Source organism: Suncus etruscus, chromosome 10, assembly GCF_024139225.1.
Source record: "Suncus etruscus isolate mSunEtr1 chromosome 10, mSunEtr1.pri.cur, whole genome shotgun sequence".
NCBI lineage: Eukaryota > Metazoa > Chordata > Mammalia > Eulipotyphla > Soricidae > Suncus > Suncus etruscus.
The window spans coordinates 29,089,352-29,106,872 of NC_064857.1; the positions used below are offsets into that span (position 1 = coordinate 29,089,352).

Genomic DNA, 17,521 nt, shown 5'->3' on the forward strand with positions numbered 1-17,521 from the left:
TTTACTATATAAGATTTTTATTTCTTGTTATTTGGGAAGTATCAATATTCTACTTAAAATTTATCCTTAAAATATACAATATTGCACATCAAATTTTGGCAGTTTAATTGAATAAGTAAAAAATCATTTAGGAATTTATTTTTTAATTTGCTTTATAATAAGCAAATAACTTTATGTAAAAGGATAACTTACAGTAGTGCCAAATAAATTGAGTATTTACAGTGTTGTTACTAAAGTCCTGCCTTTAAAGGAAGATTCAGTGTATTGGATATCGATATTACTAATCTAACAGAAGCAGACTAACTTTTCCTACTTACTGAATGTTATTGGGTGAAGGGCACAGATGTGAAGTATAGAGAACTCTTGTTCTGGTATCTAAACTGGGACACTCAATACTTAAGTGTTTCCCACATAACTTAGAATACTGCTAAGCTAATATCAGAATTCCAAGAAAAGTATTCTTTTAAAATTTTCTGTAATAGTTTTCTTTTACAATTAATTACAAGTAATAAGTTAATTGGTTTTTTAGAATGAATTTAAAATTTTTTTATACTTTTACTATCTGCTTAAATTATTCTTAGCTTTTTGTTACATTATAGTGAAACTGTACATTATACTGATTCATAATTTGCTATTCTATATTTAAATTCTCAATTAGGTAAAATCTCTAGAAAGCTCAATATCTTTTACTTATCAACCCACCAGGAAGATAATTTTGAATAATTTTGAAAAAGCAAATGCCATATCTTAGACCCTGTAATGACATACTAAACATTAAAAAAAAAAGAACATAAATGCATTAGTAACATAAATATATGACAAAGACATTCATTTTTGGCACCACCTTAAAAAAATCCAACAGTATTTTTATTACCCCTTTAGGTCTCTGGGAATACTTAAGATTTCTATTAAACTTTTATTTTTCCTTCAGAGAAAAGAGTCATAAATTTTAACTGGTTTTCAAGAACAAAGGATTTTTTTTTTTTTTTTTTTGGTTTTTGGGCCACATCCGGCGGTGCTCAGGGGTTACTCCTGGCTGTCTGCTCAGAAGTAGCTCCTGGCAGGCACGGGGGACCATATGGGACACCGGGATTCGAACCAACCACCTTTGGTCCTGGATCGGCTGCTTGCAAGGCAAACGCTGCTGTGCTATCTCTCCGGGTCCAACAAAGGACTTCTTTTTGCTACTTCTTTATTTGAACTGCAGAATGCAAAATACTGATTAGCAGCAAATTTGTTAATTGTGTTTTTATATTTTAATTCTACCAAGAACTGGTTAAGTCTGTGATTTATTATGGAAAAAATAATTTTTCCTGAAACAATCATGTACCACTTGCATAGTTCTTGATCTGAGAAAAAAGGTTAAAGTATAGTACAAAGGTATTAATATATATTAACTGAATTGAAATAGACAATTGAAAACAGTCTATCTCAGGTAGAGATTAGTGTAAACTAGAGGGAAAAAAACAGTCAATAGCAAAAGTTTTCTTAAAAATAGGTTAATGCTAAGAACAATAGCTTTTTAAATTTCTGTTTAAAAATAAGCATAATAAACAAGAATACAAATTTTAATTCAAAACAGCTCTTTGAAATGCCCTTTTTTTCTTGCATACAGCAGAAAATACGTTTTTCATAGTTTCAACATTACATTAAAAATGAGGCACTAAACATTTTTGAATTCACACAAACAGGAGTTTCAGTCCCACTCATATGTGCTCAATGCTTCCTGGAAGTCTAAATGCTACAGGAACAAGTCTTCTGAAGGAGGAGCGTAAGAGAAACCAAGGAAAGCATCATCTGCCTCCAGTACACTGGCGTTCACTATAGAATAGTCAGAAGACACACACACCGAATATGGAACGGTTTCTTCTGTAAACACTGTATCAAAGTTCCTGATATCATCTGGGCCTGCCTAAAAGAAAAGCACACTATTATTTATGTTATCTTTTTTTTTTGCCATCTAGTTTTTAATGAATTTGTTAATTTATTATTGGTGAGTTTAGATGTCTTCCTACTTAATCATTTGGGGAGAGGGAGTGGTACATAAGTAGCTTTTAAAGGGATTGCTCATTTTTGGGGGGTGTGGTCTAGAGAGTCAACATCCTCTCCTGGTGCCAATTGGGCTTATGATTCATTGTGAGGGCCAAAGGAAGTTCTGGCCCTAAAGTCCCAAGGATTACCCATGTCACCCTGACAGAGCTTGAGGGCCTTGAAAGTCATACCCAGGAGTGTCTAACAGTATTTTTGGATGAGCTCCATGTAACAAGTCAATCAACAAACATGATATCTACTTCCTTTAATTTATTTATATATTTAGTTTTTGGTTTTTGAGTCACATCCTGCAGCGCTTAGGGGTTACTCCTGGCTCTGTGCTCAGAAGTCACTTCTGGCAGACTCAGGGGACAAGTTGGGATGCCGGGACTCAAACCGGGGTACATCCAGTGTTGGCTGCATGCCAGGCAAACACCTTACTGCTGTGCTATTGCTCTGGCCCCTAGTTCCTTTTATTCCTATCTCCCTCATTCCGTATCTCTATGTTCTTAACAGCAACAAAGTAAAAAAAACTTAAATAAAACTCAATTCACTATGACTCTGCAACCCCAAACCAATCTTGATCTCCTTCACCTTGCAGTCCTTATTCTTTACTTTTTCTGAAATAATAGTGTCACAAAAATTGTAATTACCATGTTTTTATTTAACATTATAAGACTATCCCCGATCTGCTTATTTTTACTATCATTAACAATTTAAAAAAATTGAAGAGATCATAGAATGACCATTTTGGAAAAGGCATAGATTGAATGCTTGCTGTGTTACATTTTGATCTAGTTATCTCTTAATTTGTATTTCTTCATGTTTGAAACACATATAGGGGTGGGTATAAAGCTTACTGATAAAAGCAAATGACTTGAATGTAGTTGATCCTGGGTTTGATATATATATATATATATATATATATTTATATAATAAGAATAATAGTAATGATAGCAACTAGGTTGTTTTTGAAGGTTAAATTATATATAGTGCATAAATGCACTTTCTATAGAAAGCTAACAATAGTAACCCTATGGCTTACTCATTCTTAACAATTTTCTCATTATACTTATATATTCAGTTCCATGTGTTTTTAGCTCTGGCAATACTATAAAGCATGTCTTTCTTTGATTTTCTTTTTTAAATTAAAAAGCCAATTTTCTAATATAAAAATAACTATCCTGGGCTAGAGTGATAGTACAGTGCAGAGAGTGTTTGCCTTGATTGCGAGTAACCTGGGAGATTCTAACCTGACTAATCTGAGATTCTCAGCATCTCCTATGGTTCCCTAAGCCTGCCAGGAGTAATTTCTGCGTTCAGAGCCAGAGTAACCGCTCAGCACTGCTGGTGTGCCCCCCCCCCCAAAGCGGGGGATTATCTTCAGGGCTGAAACAATACTTTAACAGGCTGGAGTAATACTTTATATAGCGTTAGTATCCAACACCAAATGGTCTCCTTGAACACTGCTTCATGTGACTCCAGCACCACTGGGTATGGACACAAACTTCCTCTCTCCCCCAAATTATCTTGTTAAAATGTTTCCACCCGGTCACCATGAGCAATTTAATACCATTTTTTAAAAAGGACATACTAATTCATTTTATTATCAACATTTTAACTTATATCTGCTTTTAGATAAGTACATGATAAAAAATATCGATCAGTTTTTGGGTCACACCCGGTGATGCTCAGGGGTTACTCCTGGCTGTCTGCTCAGAAATAGCTCCTGGCAGGCACGGGGGACCATATGGGACACCAGGATTCGAACCAACCACCTTAGGTCCTGGATCGGCTGATTGCAAGGCAAACACTGCTGTGCTATCTCTCCGGGCCCTGCCTGCATTAGTGTTTCTTAAACTTTCTGTTGATTTTGTAAAAATGAAAAATGATCTCATAATACTTTAATCTACATATTATATTTACCATGTATGCAAACATATATTATCGAGTCCATTCTTATGTAAATTTCAAGAACGATACCCCAATGACTCTGATGGAGAACGTTGTATTAGTCTAATATGATTATAATCTTTCAGTTCATTTGCTTTGGTTTTTGAGGCACACTTGACAATAGACTCCTGGCTCTTGCACTAGGAAAATTACTCCTGATGGTGCTCAGGGGACCATTATGAAATGCCAGAGATCAAACCTGGGTTGAACACATGCAAAGTAAGCGTCCTACCTGCTGTACTATCTCTCCAGCCACTTACCTATCATTTTGAAATGATAAAATATACTAGACAATACTGAGTAATATATTACACTGATTCAATTTTATTCAAGTGAGAAATTCAAGTATGATTTTCAAGCAGTACTCATGGGTCCCAGGGATCATATCCGGTGATAGCTGCCCTGGCTGTGTGGCAATGATGGTTCAATGCACTGATGATGTGGTGTTACAGGGGTCCATGGTGCCAAGAGCCAACTAGGGCCACCCTGAGCGTGTTTGGGGAAGGAGTGTCACATTCTACTGGGGATCAAACTCAGAGCCCTGACAAGTAGGTATGTGTTAGTTTTCTGAGCAATCTACCTGACCCCTTAGGTTAGACTTTGACATGTACTGCTAAAATTAGGTTTAAGTATCTTACAATGAAAGTTTAAACATACTTACCACATTAGGATTAAATGGTGGTGGAATTTTCTTCTGTACAAGGTCAGTCCAGCTGAGTGATTCAAAAAAAGGATGATTCTGTATTTCAAGCTACAATATTAAAGAAAAAGTTTTTAACCAAAGCTGAAAAATATATTACTCACTAAATATATATATAACTCACTGAAAAAATTAAAAAGGAAATACAAGAAACAAAACCATTAGTACTCTATCCCTAAATAATTTTTTTTTTTTTTGGTTTTTGGGCCACACCCGTTTGATGCTCAGGGGCTACTCCTGGCTATGCGCTCAGAAGTCACTCCTGGCTTGGGGGAACCATATGGGACGCCGGGGGATCGAACCGTGGTCCGTCCTACACTAGCGCTTGCAAGGCAGACACCTTATCTCTAAGCGCCACCTTCCCGGCCCATCCTAAATAATTTTTATAAACATTTTTGACATATATGTGGGAATACAGTCTAGCAGAAAGACTACCAGACACATAAAAAAGTTACTTTGAATAACAAATTTAAATTATATCTTCCTCATAGTTATAGTTTATTCCTAGGTAAAAATAAGGCCAGGATTTCTGCCCTAAATACTTCATTCATTACTTTAAGGGTCACTAAGAAATACAAAAATAAAAGGGTTAGGACAAGAATAGAACATTATCTATATGCAAGGAATTACTACTACCTTGAATGGAGTAGAGTAAAAAAAGAGCAAGAATTTACAGTGGGTGAGAAATCAAGGAGTTAAGCTTATTACCAAAAAGGAATTGCATTACTAGGAGCTGGTGAATTATTACTGATCTCCCCTTTCTTTTTCCTCAAAGGTACAATGAAAAGTATATAAATGCAGGAACCAACCAGTTTGGTAGGATAAAAAGGACTTAACAGATCAGAAAGATTCAACAGGGTTTTGCCTTGCATGTGGCTAACCCCAGTTCCTTGCCCCACACCAAAATTCCCTGAGCATCACAGGGAGCAACCTCCAAGCACAAAGCATGGAGCAGCCTCCAAGCACTAGAAGAAAAGTGGTATCTGAGCAGAGGATGAACAAGAATTAACTAGTAGGGCCAGAGAGCTAGCATGGAGGTAAGGTGTTTGTCTGGCATGCAGAAGGGCAGTGGTTCAAATCCCGGCATCCCATATGGTCCCCGAGCCTGCCAAGAGCAATTTCTGAGCATAGAGCCAGGAGTAATCCCTGAGCACTGCCGGGTGTGACCCAAACACCAAAAAAAAAAAAAAAAAAAACGTAGAGTATGAAAGCCCAGGGTTGTACGAAGAGAAGTTTAGTTAAGAAAATAAAGCATGGGCTTAGAAAATGCACATACTTTGCATGTATATGTTGAACACAAAAAGGTACCAAAACTAGAAAACCAGAGGGGGAATAAAAGAAAATGAGCTATTTATAAAATGCTGCCAGTACCAGGAAGGAAGAGAACTGTTACATATGGTGAAACTCAAGAAGCAAATTTTTGTGAAGTGTGTGTGTGTGTTTTATTTTTTTCTCCTTGATGTGCTACGGATGAGGACTGTGGCCACTCAATGTGACACTTGGCTAATGGTTGCAGGACTTAGTGGTGCTCTGGGCTAGTGATTTGATGCTGAATAGGCCTGACAGCTGGGACACCGGGTTTACCTGAGTGATGCCATGACTCAAATGGGCATTGGAGAGTCACAATCAGAAATAAACGGGATTATAAACTAAAGATGAAAATACTAGAAAGAGATTGTTAAGTCAAGAGAAGGATCCAGGGATGGGACAGAGATAAGAGGCACAATCATGTGGGGGCAAGACTATCTTTGTTAAAACAGGGGCCACAATACAAGGTGCTATCAAGAGTTCAATTTTGTGTTTGGAGTACTTTTAAGTAGTTACTTTGTGGTAAATGAGAAATTAAGTCTTTGAAAAGGGAGAATAAATAGAGAAAGAATTAATTCATATAAAACCTTAAAAGTTTGCGAAAAAAAAAAAGTTGGGAGTGATAACACATCATTGAGGCATTTGCCTTGCACGCAGCCGAACTGGGTTGGACCTGAGTTCGATTCCCAGCATCCCATATAGTCCCCCAATCCTGTCAGGAGCAACTTCTGAGTACAGAGCCAGGAGTAACCCGAGTGCTGCGGGTGTGGCCCAAAAACCAAAAAAAAAAAAAAAGAAAGAAAAAAGTACTATTTGCAGAACAGTAGGGATGAAAATTTTTGGTTTATTTTAAGAAGCAGATGGCTTGATGGTTACTTTTTAATGTGAAGGACCCAAAACCAAAGGCAACAGTTATACATCCAGGAGGAAAAAAAATGCATGCAAAGGGTTTCTTGCAAGAAGCTTGAATGCAGTGTATATTCAACCCAGACCTTTTCCACTAACAACAGGGAGAAGGAAATGAGTGAGGCAGCAGTACATGCAGATCTGCAAATTCACAAGCAGGAAGTTGACAATTTCACTGTAATGATTTCATTTTCCTATAATGAGAAAGCAAGACCAGCACTAAAAGTGACAAAGAAGAATAGGAACCTGAGAGTTTGAAGAAAGTGTTCAAAATGCAGTCAGAGGACAGTGAGCGAGAAACACACATCTAATAGGCGAAAGTGAAGCATACATGGGGGAGGCTAATGCCAGGATTTCACTCTCAGTGCTCCTGAGAATGCTGATTTCCAATTGTACAACACTCATCACTCTGTTAAACAGTCTATAGAACAATGGAATCATCCAGGATTGAGATTGCTGCTGGAGAATTCAACTAAAAGGATGAAGGGTCAAGCAAGGGTGAAGTATCAGCAAAACTGACTAAAACCCTGGAGTAAAATATCTAACCTCGTTAAGCAAATTGGTGAGAGAACCACCTGGCAAACTGGGGACAAATGTGTGAGGGAAAAGCATTGACAGACAAGTTTATTATTCACTTGAGCTAAAGTGCAAAGTTTGGTAAATAGCATCCAAGGTTTTCTGATAAACTGAAATGAATTTAAAATTCCATGTTCTTCCATAATTCATGGATTTGTTGATGTTATACAGTGCTTAATTGTACTAGCAACTTAGTTTTGCTTTGGAAAACAAAGCAAAACAACAACAACCTATAAATCACATAATTATCTCAAGGTGATGTCACCAAATTTTCAGGGGAAAATAAAGATGATTTAACATTAATTTAAGGGCCGGGCGGTGGCGCTAAAGGTAAGGTGTCTGCCTTGCCTGCGCTAGCCTTGGACGGACCGCGGTTCGATCCCCCGTGTCCCATATGGTCCCCCAAGCCAGGAGCAACTTCTGAGCACATAGCCAGGAGTAACCCCTGAGCATTACCGGGTGTGGCCCAAAAACAAAAAAACAAAAAACAAAACAAAACAAAAAAAAAACAACAAAAAAACATTAATTCAAGGCAAAAGGCGGATTTCTATTTGTTTGTTGCCTTTTTTTTTGTCTTTAGGCCACATCTGGCTGTGTTCAGGGGTTGTTGCTGGTTCTGCACTCAGGAATCACTCCTGGAAGGCTCAGAGGACCACATGGGATGCTAGGGAACAAACCTGGGTCGGCTGCATAAAAATCAAATGCCCCAGGAGCCGGAGAGGTGGCACTAGAGGTAAGGTGCCTGCCTTGTAAGCGCTAGCCAAGGAAGGACCGCTGTTCGGTCCCCCGGCATCCCATATGGTCACTCCAAGCCAGGGGTAATTTCTGAGCGCTTAGCCAGGAGTAAACCCCTCAGCATCAAACGAGTGTGGCGAAAAAAAACAAAACAAAACAAAACAAAAATCAAATGCCCGACCCACTGTACTATTGCTCCAACTCTACAAAAGGTATTATCTCATGTAGTCAGAAGACATTACTTACTTATTAGATATATTTACTTTTTATTTTTTTGGGCCACACCCGGTGGTGTTCAGGGGTTACTCTTGGCTGTCTGCTCAGAAATAGCTCCTGGCAGGCACGGGGGACCATATGGGACACCGGGATTCGAACCAACCACCTTTGGTCCTGGATCGGCTGCTTGCAAGGCAAATGCCGCTGTGCTATCTCTCCGGGCCCAGATATATTTACGTTTGTTAAATAAAATGATTTACAATTAATTTTGTTAAATAAAATGACTTTGGAAATCAAAAATTGCTTACTTTTTTTTTTTTTGGTTTTTGGCCCACACCCAGCGGTGCTCAGGAGTTACTCCTGGCTATCTGCTCAGAAATAGCTCCTGGCAGGCATGGGGGACCATATGGGGCGCCAGGATTTGAACCAACTACCTTTGGTCCTGGGACGGCTGCCTGCAAGGCAAATGCTGCTGGTGCTATCTCTCCAGCTCCAACTGTTTACTATTTTTTTTTTTTTTTTGGTTTTTGGGCCACACCCGGTAACGCTCAGGGGTTACTCCTGGCTATGCGCTCAGAAGTTGCTCCTGGCTTGGGGGACCATATGGGACGCCGGGGGATCGAACTGTGGTCCGTCCACGGCTAGCGCAGGCAAGGCAGGCACCTTACCTCTTGCGCCACCGCCCGGCCCCTGTTTACTATTTTTTAAAAAGGCAGGGACAAGAGAATTCTTACAAATGAAATGAAAATTTGAAAATAAGGGTGTGTGTATTGCACACTAGTAGAGCTTCTGCTTTATGAAACTCAGCCTGATCCCCAGCACTGCTTCACAGTCCAAAAGCAAGTGTCTTTTTTTTTTTTTTTTGGTTTTTGGGCCACACCCGGCGGTGCTCAGGGGTGACTCCTGGCTGTCTGCTCAGAAATAGCTCCTGGCAGGCACGGGGGGCCATATGGGACACCGGGATTCGAACCAACCACCTTTGGTCCTGAATTGGCTGCTTTCAAGGCAAACGCCACTGTGCTATCTCTCCGGGCCCCCAAAAGCAAGTGTCTTAATCTTTGTATTAACTCTCTGGCCACAGTTCCATTCACTACACCCATCCCCAGCCCCACCCACATGTTTTATTTTGCTTTATTCTTTTGGAGGTGGGTGTTTGGGTCATACCCAGCAGTGCTCAGGGGGCCATATGTGGAGCTTGGAATTGAATCAAGATTCTGCCCTGTGTATAGTAAGTACTTTAACCCCCGTATTATTTCTCTGACCCTCTTGGTACTTTTCTTATGAGCAGTATTCTCCCATTAAATTATCATAAGACAAGAATCTCGGTGCTTTTTCAAATGAGTCTGAATAGAGAGGGTACTAAGAAAGATGAACATACAAAGTCTTCTTTGGCACCAAGTCGATTTTGCCTGTTTTTTTCCAGGAGTTCTTCCAGAATCGACCATGCTGTGAGGCTCACGCCTGGCCTCAGACTTAAGGGCTTGTGGAGAATATTGTCATACATTTCAGCAACATCTCGGCAATAAAAAGGAGGCTATTTAAATAAAGAAAAATAACATTAGTGCTTACTGAATAATTTGAAATAGCGTTAAAAATAGTTGGCTTTGGATCTGTCATTTTTTTTTCTTTTTGGGCAACACTTGGTGGTGCTCAAGAAAACAAATGCGGTGCCGAGCATGAAAACATGTCAGCCACATGTAAGGCAAAGTGCTTTAACTCTGGCCCCTAGTTTTGGCTTTGATCTACATGGAGCAGACTGGACCTGGGAGCTTGAAGAAAAATGCTCAGACCTCCCTGGGTTTGTGATTCTCTGCAGAGGGACTTTGATATAAAGAATTTTTAAAATCCAGTGTTACCACAGAGCATAATCCAAGTTTACTAAAGGAATTAGGTCCGATTTGTTCAATAGGATTTTATAAATGGGTGTCAACTGTATAAAAACTTAAAATAGTATCTGTTTTAGAGAACCATTCTCATCATTGGCAAATTACTAGAAAGATAAATTCATGCCAAATCAAATATTATCTTCCAAAGAATTAGGAATAAGCTGATTACAAGAGAGATTTCTAGGAATGGAGTTATAGGATATGGTTCAGTGGCAGAGCATATGTCTTAACATGTGAGACAGATTCAACCCCAACATCACAAATACACACAAAATAAAATCTGCATTTATATTTAAGCAGCTGATGTAAACCTTATTAAGGAAGCAAGGTCTTCGAACACGGAACTAGCAGGACGACAAATGCTTAGCATTTGAAATTGAAGCAAAGTGGTTATAATCAGAAAACTTGATCTTTCAAGAACCAAGTAATAGTCAAGAACATTGGTTATCTCGGAAATTCTACCCCTCAAAGTTGGCAATATACTAGAGACTACAGCAGGTAGGGGGCTTGCCTTGTACACTTTTGACCTAGATTCGATCCCCAGAATCCCACAAGGTTCCCAAGCACTGCCAGAAGTGATCTCGAAGTTCAGAGCCTATAGCAACTCATGAGCATTGCCAGTTGTGGCTCCAAATCAAAAGAATGGATTAAGAAACAAAACACCAATGTTAGTAAAATGAGACAATAGGTACATGTTTAAATTTTATTGACAGCTTTTCTGATTTCAGGGAGAAAAATTCCCACAAAATGCAAAAACCAAGTCCTAGCTCTGACTCAGCTGATGTGGAGGTTGACTCAAAAGTTGAGGCACAGCACAGGGGATGAACAGTTAACTCAAGAACAATGCTGATGAACACTCTACTCATGGAACCACAGAGGGAATGAGAAAATTATATTCTAAATATTTTTGAAAGCCTAAAGAAAAATAAGCAATATTCCCATAAGAACATGCAAATTTACTAAAATGACAGAAATGTTTGCTTTAGGCTGGTATGATATTAATTAACTCAATGTCAGAAAACACTCAGATAAAGCAGAAGACCTGGATAGCCTTCTGTTACTGCAAAGCTAATAAAAACTGGGAAAAATGATTACATAGTAAACGTCCCTTACTTTCAATAAAATCTTCAAGAAGTGGTCTATTTACGATGACCAGAATGGCTACCATTGATAGAAAAAGGCAGATTACCAGCATACTAATCATATTATTTTTTGGGGAAAAAGGAGATAATGGGGCCAGAGCACTGGCGCAGGGCATAAAGCGTCCGTCTTGCACATGCTAGCCTAGGACAGACAGCAGTTTGATCCTCGGATTTCCATATGGACCCCCAAGCCAGGAGTGATTTTTGAGCACATAGCCGGGAGTAATCCCTGAGCATTACCAGGTGTGGCCAAAAACAAAAAACAAACAAAAAAAATTAAAAGGAGATAAGGCAAAACCAAAAAAGTATCTATTGAAAAAAAATCATTTTCCTTTCTATCTTTTTAAAATTGGGCAGAATAAATTTGCTCTTTCCAGTCTGTATTATCCCTTGAAAACATGCCTTCTCTTTGCCTTTATTTTACTCTAGAGCAGATTGTATTTTTCTTTCTCTTCCTTCATGTGTAAGTAAATTAAGACACACAATTGGGCAGAATGATAATTAATGAGATTGTTAAAAATTAATTATCATCAAAATACTAACATTAAATATTAATTGTTTGGGCTAACGAGATAGCACAGTGGTAAGGCTTTTGCCTTGCACTCAGCTGATCCAGGCCAGATTGTCGTTCAAATCCCGGCATCCCATATGGTCCCCCGTGCCTGCCAGGAGTGATTTCTGACCACAGAGCCAGGAGTAACTCCTGAGCACCGCCGGGTGTGACCCAAAACCAAAACTAAAACCAAACCAAAACAAATAAACATTAATCTTTTATTTAGGGCTGAGTCCAGGGATCACTCTAAGAAGGTGTCTGGGGCCTATATAGGGTGATGCTGGCAATGATAACCAGGTAGGCTACATGATACATGCTGTACTATCACTCTGACCCCTAAAAATTAAATTGATGATATTTTAATGTTAAGATGAGGTATCTCAGTGCCAACTATGTAGCTCAAGCTTAGCATTGAGTAAGTCCCTGAGTTTGAATCTGGCACTACATTCCCCTGAGCATTCTGGGTGTGGTTTCTACACACAAGAATAAAAGCAGAACAAAAAGAATAGATATATTTTTCTGAAATATGCAAGTGGGACCAATACAAGAAGCAGTGATTAGTATATAAAAATAAAGTAATAAAAATTAATAACAAAGGAAAGCATTTTAATTTTTGTACAATCCCTAATTTTTAGACTTAACCATGCATGTTATTACTACTCTGTTAATTATCTATGAGGTTATTAAGGAAAAATAGAACAAGTCTTTATTTGGTATAATAATGAAAGGTTAAAAAAAAACATACCAATCCATAGAGCATTTCATACAGAACAGCGCCAAGGCACCACCAATCTACAGTATTGTCATAGGGCTGCTTTTTGATTACTTCAGGTGCAAGGTACTATAAAAAAATATTATTAGAGAAATTCAAATAGCTCAAGACAAAATTTACAAATCATCCCCAGCATTGCCACAATAGCATAATCATACCTAGGAGATCTAAATTTTTCAATTAGATTTTATTATCCTACATCAGGAGTTCTTGGACAGCAGAGCTTTTCAGAAGCTAATGTGAGGTACTTAAACACACTCAAGTATTTCCCTCAGAACTGTGAAATAATTAAGTCAAAGCAGAGAAAATAAATGAAGTCTGTAATAGGTAAAGTATTACTGTAAATAGGTAGTTTGTGGAGGAAATCTTTTACAAGGTTAATCTATGAATTCTATGGATATTATTCATCCTTACTGCATGGAAAAATTACTTGGGGGGGGGGGGCTGCTGCCAAACAGTGCTCAGGTACAAGGCTACTATTGGCCTTACTTGGCCACCTAGGCAGACGGTTCTGTTAGGGCCTATCAGCTGAGGGCTACCAGGATCACCAAAATGTGGTAGTGGTTACATGTGGAGGAGGACAGCCAGAGCTGGAATTAAACTTGGACGCTCTGCACATAAGACATGCAGTCCGGTCCTAGTGTTCTAGGTTCCTACCTGGCTCCTAAAAGTCTTAATGTATCACTAGTATCCAAATATCATTTTTTAGTAAATTAACTGCAATTTTAAGAATTACAATACTGAGACAGAAAGACAGCTCAAAGAGTTTTGCAAACAGGAGTTTTATGATAGGTTTGTGTGATTTTTTTCTCCCCTTCTCTACATACTGGGAACAAGGCCTGGCATAGCTCCTGAGTACCAAGTATGGCCCACAAAACAATATAACTGCAATAGCAATTCTAGAAAATATTATTTAGAAAAAGTGAGTAAGAAATTAAATCTGCCTACTAATATTTTAATTTGTAAAAAAATAAACTAATTACAATTTTATATATATACACTGGTTTAATTTTTAGGTTAAAAAATGTGAATTTGAGGCTGGAAAGATAGCATGGAGGTAAAGCGTTTGCCTTGTCTGCAGGGGTCAGTGGTTCGAAGCCCGGCACCCCATATGGTACCCCCCAAGCCTGCCAGGATCAATTCCTGATCGTAGAGCCAGGAGTAACTCCTGAGTGCTTCTGGGTGTGACCCAAACACCAAAAAACAAAACAAACAAAAAAACCCAAAAACAACAACAAAAAAATAAAATAAAAAATGAGAATTTAATCTCCCTATATAAATCAAACAAAGCTGCTGCCTATATATATAAACATTAGACCTATAGCTGCAGCAGTGTTAGTCTGCTTCCCATGTATGAGGATTAAGGATCAATTTCCACACTAAAACTATAAAAACTTATTTTATGTTATTTAAATTATTATCATTTTGGATTTGGGCCACACCTAGTTATGCTCCAGGCTTACTCCTGGCTCTAAGTTTAGAGTTCATTCCCAGCAGGCCTTGGGGACTATATGGGGTACTAAGCTAACTTGGGTTGGTCACGTGAGAGAGTGCCCTTCCTGCTATAGTATGACTCCAGTCTGGACAATGTCAATATTTACCCTTTGCCATATTTCCTTTGGATCATGAAAAATAAACTTTATTATTTACTATAACATAATTCACTCATTTCAAGTGCAGTTTTTAATATATTTAGTATATTTAGAGTTATGATATCACAAAATAAATTTTTTTTTTTTTTTTTGGTTTTTGGGCCACACCCGGTAATGCTCAGGGGTTACTCCTGGCTATGTGCTCAGAAGTTGCTCCTGGCTTGGGGGACCATATGGGACACCGGGGGATCGAACCGCGGTCTGTCCTAGGCTAGCGCAGGCAAGGCAGGCACCTTACCTTTAGCGCCACCGCCCGGCCCCAAAATAAATTTTATCATATTTTCATCACTGACTTTTAAAAATTTCCTTTCTTTTTAGGTCACACCCTGTGATGCTCCAGGACTACTTCCAGTTTAGTGCTTCAGGGTAGCTCCTGGAGGTGCTCAGAGGATCATATCATGACAATGAGAAACCTATATAATTGAACTATCTCCCATGTATCTGTGTATTTTTTAAGGATTTGAGGTATAATCAAATGCTTTAAAAAGTTAAAGATAGTGCTCGCTTCGGTAGCACAGATACTAAAATTGGAATGATACAAAGATTAGCATGGACCCTGCACAAGGATGACACGCAAATTCATGAAGCGTTCCCTATATATATATTTTGGGGGGGGGGGGGGCCAACACCTGGCAGCGCTCAGGGGTTACTCCTGACTACTGCTTAGAAATAACTCCTGGCAGGCATGGGGGACCATATGGGACGCCGGGATTCGAACCAACCACTTTAGGTCCTGGATTGGCTGCTTGCAAGGCAAATGCCCACTGTGCTATCTTTCCAGCCCCGCATTCCATATTTAAAAAAAAAAAGTCAAAGATATACTGCAGTATTAAAAAATTTAGGTAAATTTAATTGAATTTGTCAAAAGATTTCTAGTTTTACAATCACAGTTAAAAGCATAAATCATTAGCTATAAATAAGATGAATAAGGGAAATAGAAAGCCTGTCTTGAGTACAGGTGTGGGTGGGGTGGAGAGGAGGGAGATCTGGGATATTGGTGGTGGGAATCTTGCACTGGTGAAGGGGGTGTTCTTTATATGACTGTTATCATACAACTACAATCATATTTGTAATCAAGGTGTTTAAATAAAGATAATTAAAAATAAATGATGAACAAAAAAATAAGAGGAATGATAATCAAATATCTATAAAGAGCTAGAAATGGAAACAATTTTTAACTTTTATGATTCTAAATTTTGGTTCTGATTCATACTTAAATATGATTATGTGAATGTCAAAAGAGAATACTTCTTACCTCTGGGGTCCCACAAAATGTTGTTGTAGTATCAGATATAGCAATTCCTTCTTTACAAAGTCCAAAGTCTGTTAAGACAACATGTCCCTGACAAAAATCAGGAGTAGTAAGATGAAACAAAGCATGAAAATATATTGACAATTTTAATTTATTCACATTTATTTTTCTGTTTATGAGTCACTCTCCTTCAGATGCTCGGGATATTCCTGCCTCTGTACTTAAGGGTCATGTCTGGTGGTGCTTGATGACTATTTGGTGCAGGGGATCAAACAGAACAAAGCACATCAACAGTGTTATTTCTCTGACCCTAACAATTATTTTTAAAAGATATGGTACAAAAATAACTATGGGTCCGGAGCGATAGCACAGCAGTAGGGCATTTGCCCTGCACATGGCCAACATGGGACGGACCCAGGTTTGTTCCGAGGCATCCCATACGGTTACCCAAGCCTGTCAGGAGTGACTTCTGAACACAGAGACAGTAGTAATCCCTGAGGCTCAGCCAAGTGTGGCAAAAAAAAAAAAAAAAAAACCCAAACCAAACAAAAACACAACACAAAACAAAAAACTCAATGTTAACTAGACTATAAATCATAAGTTTTTTTTAGAGTTGTTTGTTTATTAATTGATTGGGCTTTGGGCCACACCCGGCAGTGCTCAGGGGTTACTCCTGACTCTGCACTCAAAAATCGCCCCTGGCAGGCTGGGGGACCACATGGGATGCTGGGAATGGAACTGGGTCTGTCCCAGTCAGTAGCATGCAAGGCAAATGCCTTACCACTGTGCTATTTCTCTCCAGCCACAAATCATCAGTTTTCATTATTATTTTTACAAGAACACATTTGTATTTGCAATAGAAACATATGAATTGGTCTATACAATCAATGTAAATGTCCATCACTACATAAATTCATACTACATAAGTTCATACTATCATCCAATTTTGCACATCTCCATTCTGTTGAGTCCCTGGCTTCTGGAATTCACCTTATGTTCTCTATGACTAATGTCTTATCTTTTCAGGCAGGAATGCTATATAAATATAATATTTCAATGTGGAACCTTAGAAATTGACTCCCCCCTCCAAGTCTAACAATAATATACACTGATAACTAGTAGTTAAGAATCATGAGTTAATACTTACTACAGAATCCAAAAGTATATTTTCTGGTTTCAAGTCTCTATCAAATTAAAAAAAAAAGTAAAAGTGATTAAATGAAATAAACGATTAAAGACATTTTTACAAGTGGCACTTAGAACATTTACCTGTACACTATTTTGATGGAGTGCAAGTAACCCAGAGCACTGGCAATTTCAGCAGCATAAAATCTAGCTCTATGTTCAGGAAAGGACCGTTCTCTTTGTAAGTGAAAAAACAGCTGTAAAATGGGGGAGGGGATATGATCATTTGAGCAATTCACAGAGAAATTAAAAACAAATATTCCTATAAATATAAAAACATCATTGATGCCCCCGCCTCTCCAGGGTGGCCTGGTACTGATTGACCTGAGCCAAGTGCTACAGTACGAGGCACTAAAATTGAACCATCCTGACCAGATGAACTAGTGTTTGCTGAGAGTGATCATGGTGCCATATGGTCACTGCATTAAGGCCCCCGTACCACAACTGAACAGTAACTAAATAAAAACTCTGATAATTTGGATTTCTTCTGGAAAAAATAAAAAAGCTAAACACAATCACTGGTGATAATCAGCTGGAACTAAGCAAAGGCTGATTCTTTTTTTTTGGATTTGGGCCACACCCAGTGATGCTCAGGGATTACTCCTGGCTATGCACTCAGAAATCGCACTTGGCAGGGGATCGGCCATGTGCAAG

At 38.6% G+C, this 17,521-nt stretch overlaps 1 protein-coding gene and 1 non-coding gene across 2 annotated transcripts in view; one reads left to right on the top strand and one right to left on the bottom strand.

The window, feature by feature from the left end:
• Nucleotides 1-1,601: 1,601 nt before the first annotated feature.
• Nucleotides 1,602-17,521, bottom strand: part of SGK3 (serum/glucocorticoid regulated kinase family member 3) — a 96,258-nt gene continuing 80,338 nt past the window's right edge. Inside the window, 7 exon segments of the mRNA XM_049781859.1 lie at nucleotides 1,602-1,912; nucleotides 4,646-4,735; nucleotides 9,804-9,959; nucleotides 12,752-12,847; nucleotides 15,686-15,772; nucleotides 16,830-16,866; nucleotides 16,952-17,064. Of these exon segments, the coding sequence (XP_049637816.1) occupies nucleotides 1,742-1,912; nucleotides 4,646-4,735; nucleotides 9,804-9,959; nucleotides 12,752-12,847; nucleotides 15,686-15,772; nucleotides 16,830-16,866; nucleotides 16,952-17,064 (750 nt within the window). The 3' untranslated portion in view covers nucleotides 1,602-1,741.
• LOC126021677 (U6 spliceosomal RNA) lies at nucleotides 14,928-15,031 on the top strand. Its single transcript, XR_007500171.1, has one exon. It is a non-coding gene; the product is annotated as a U6 spliceosomal RNA (small nuclear RNA).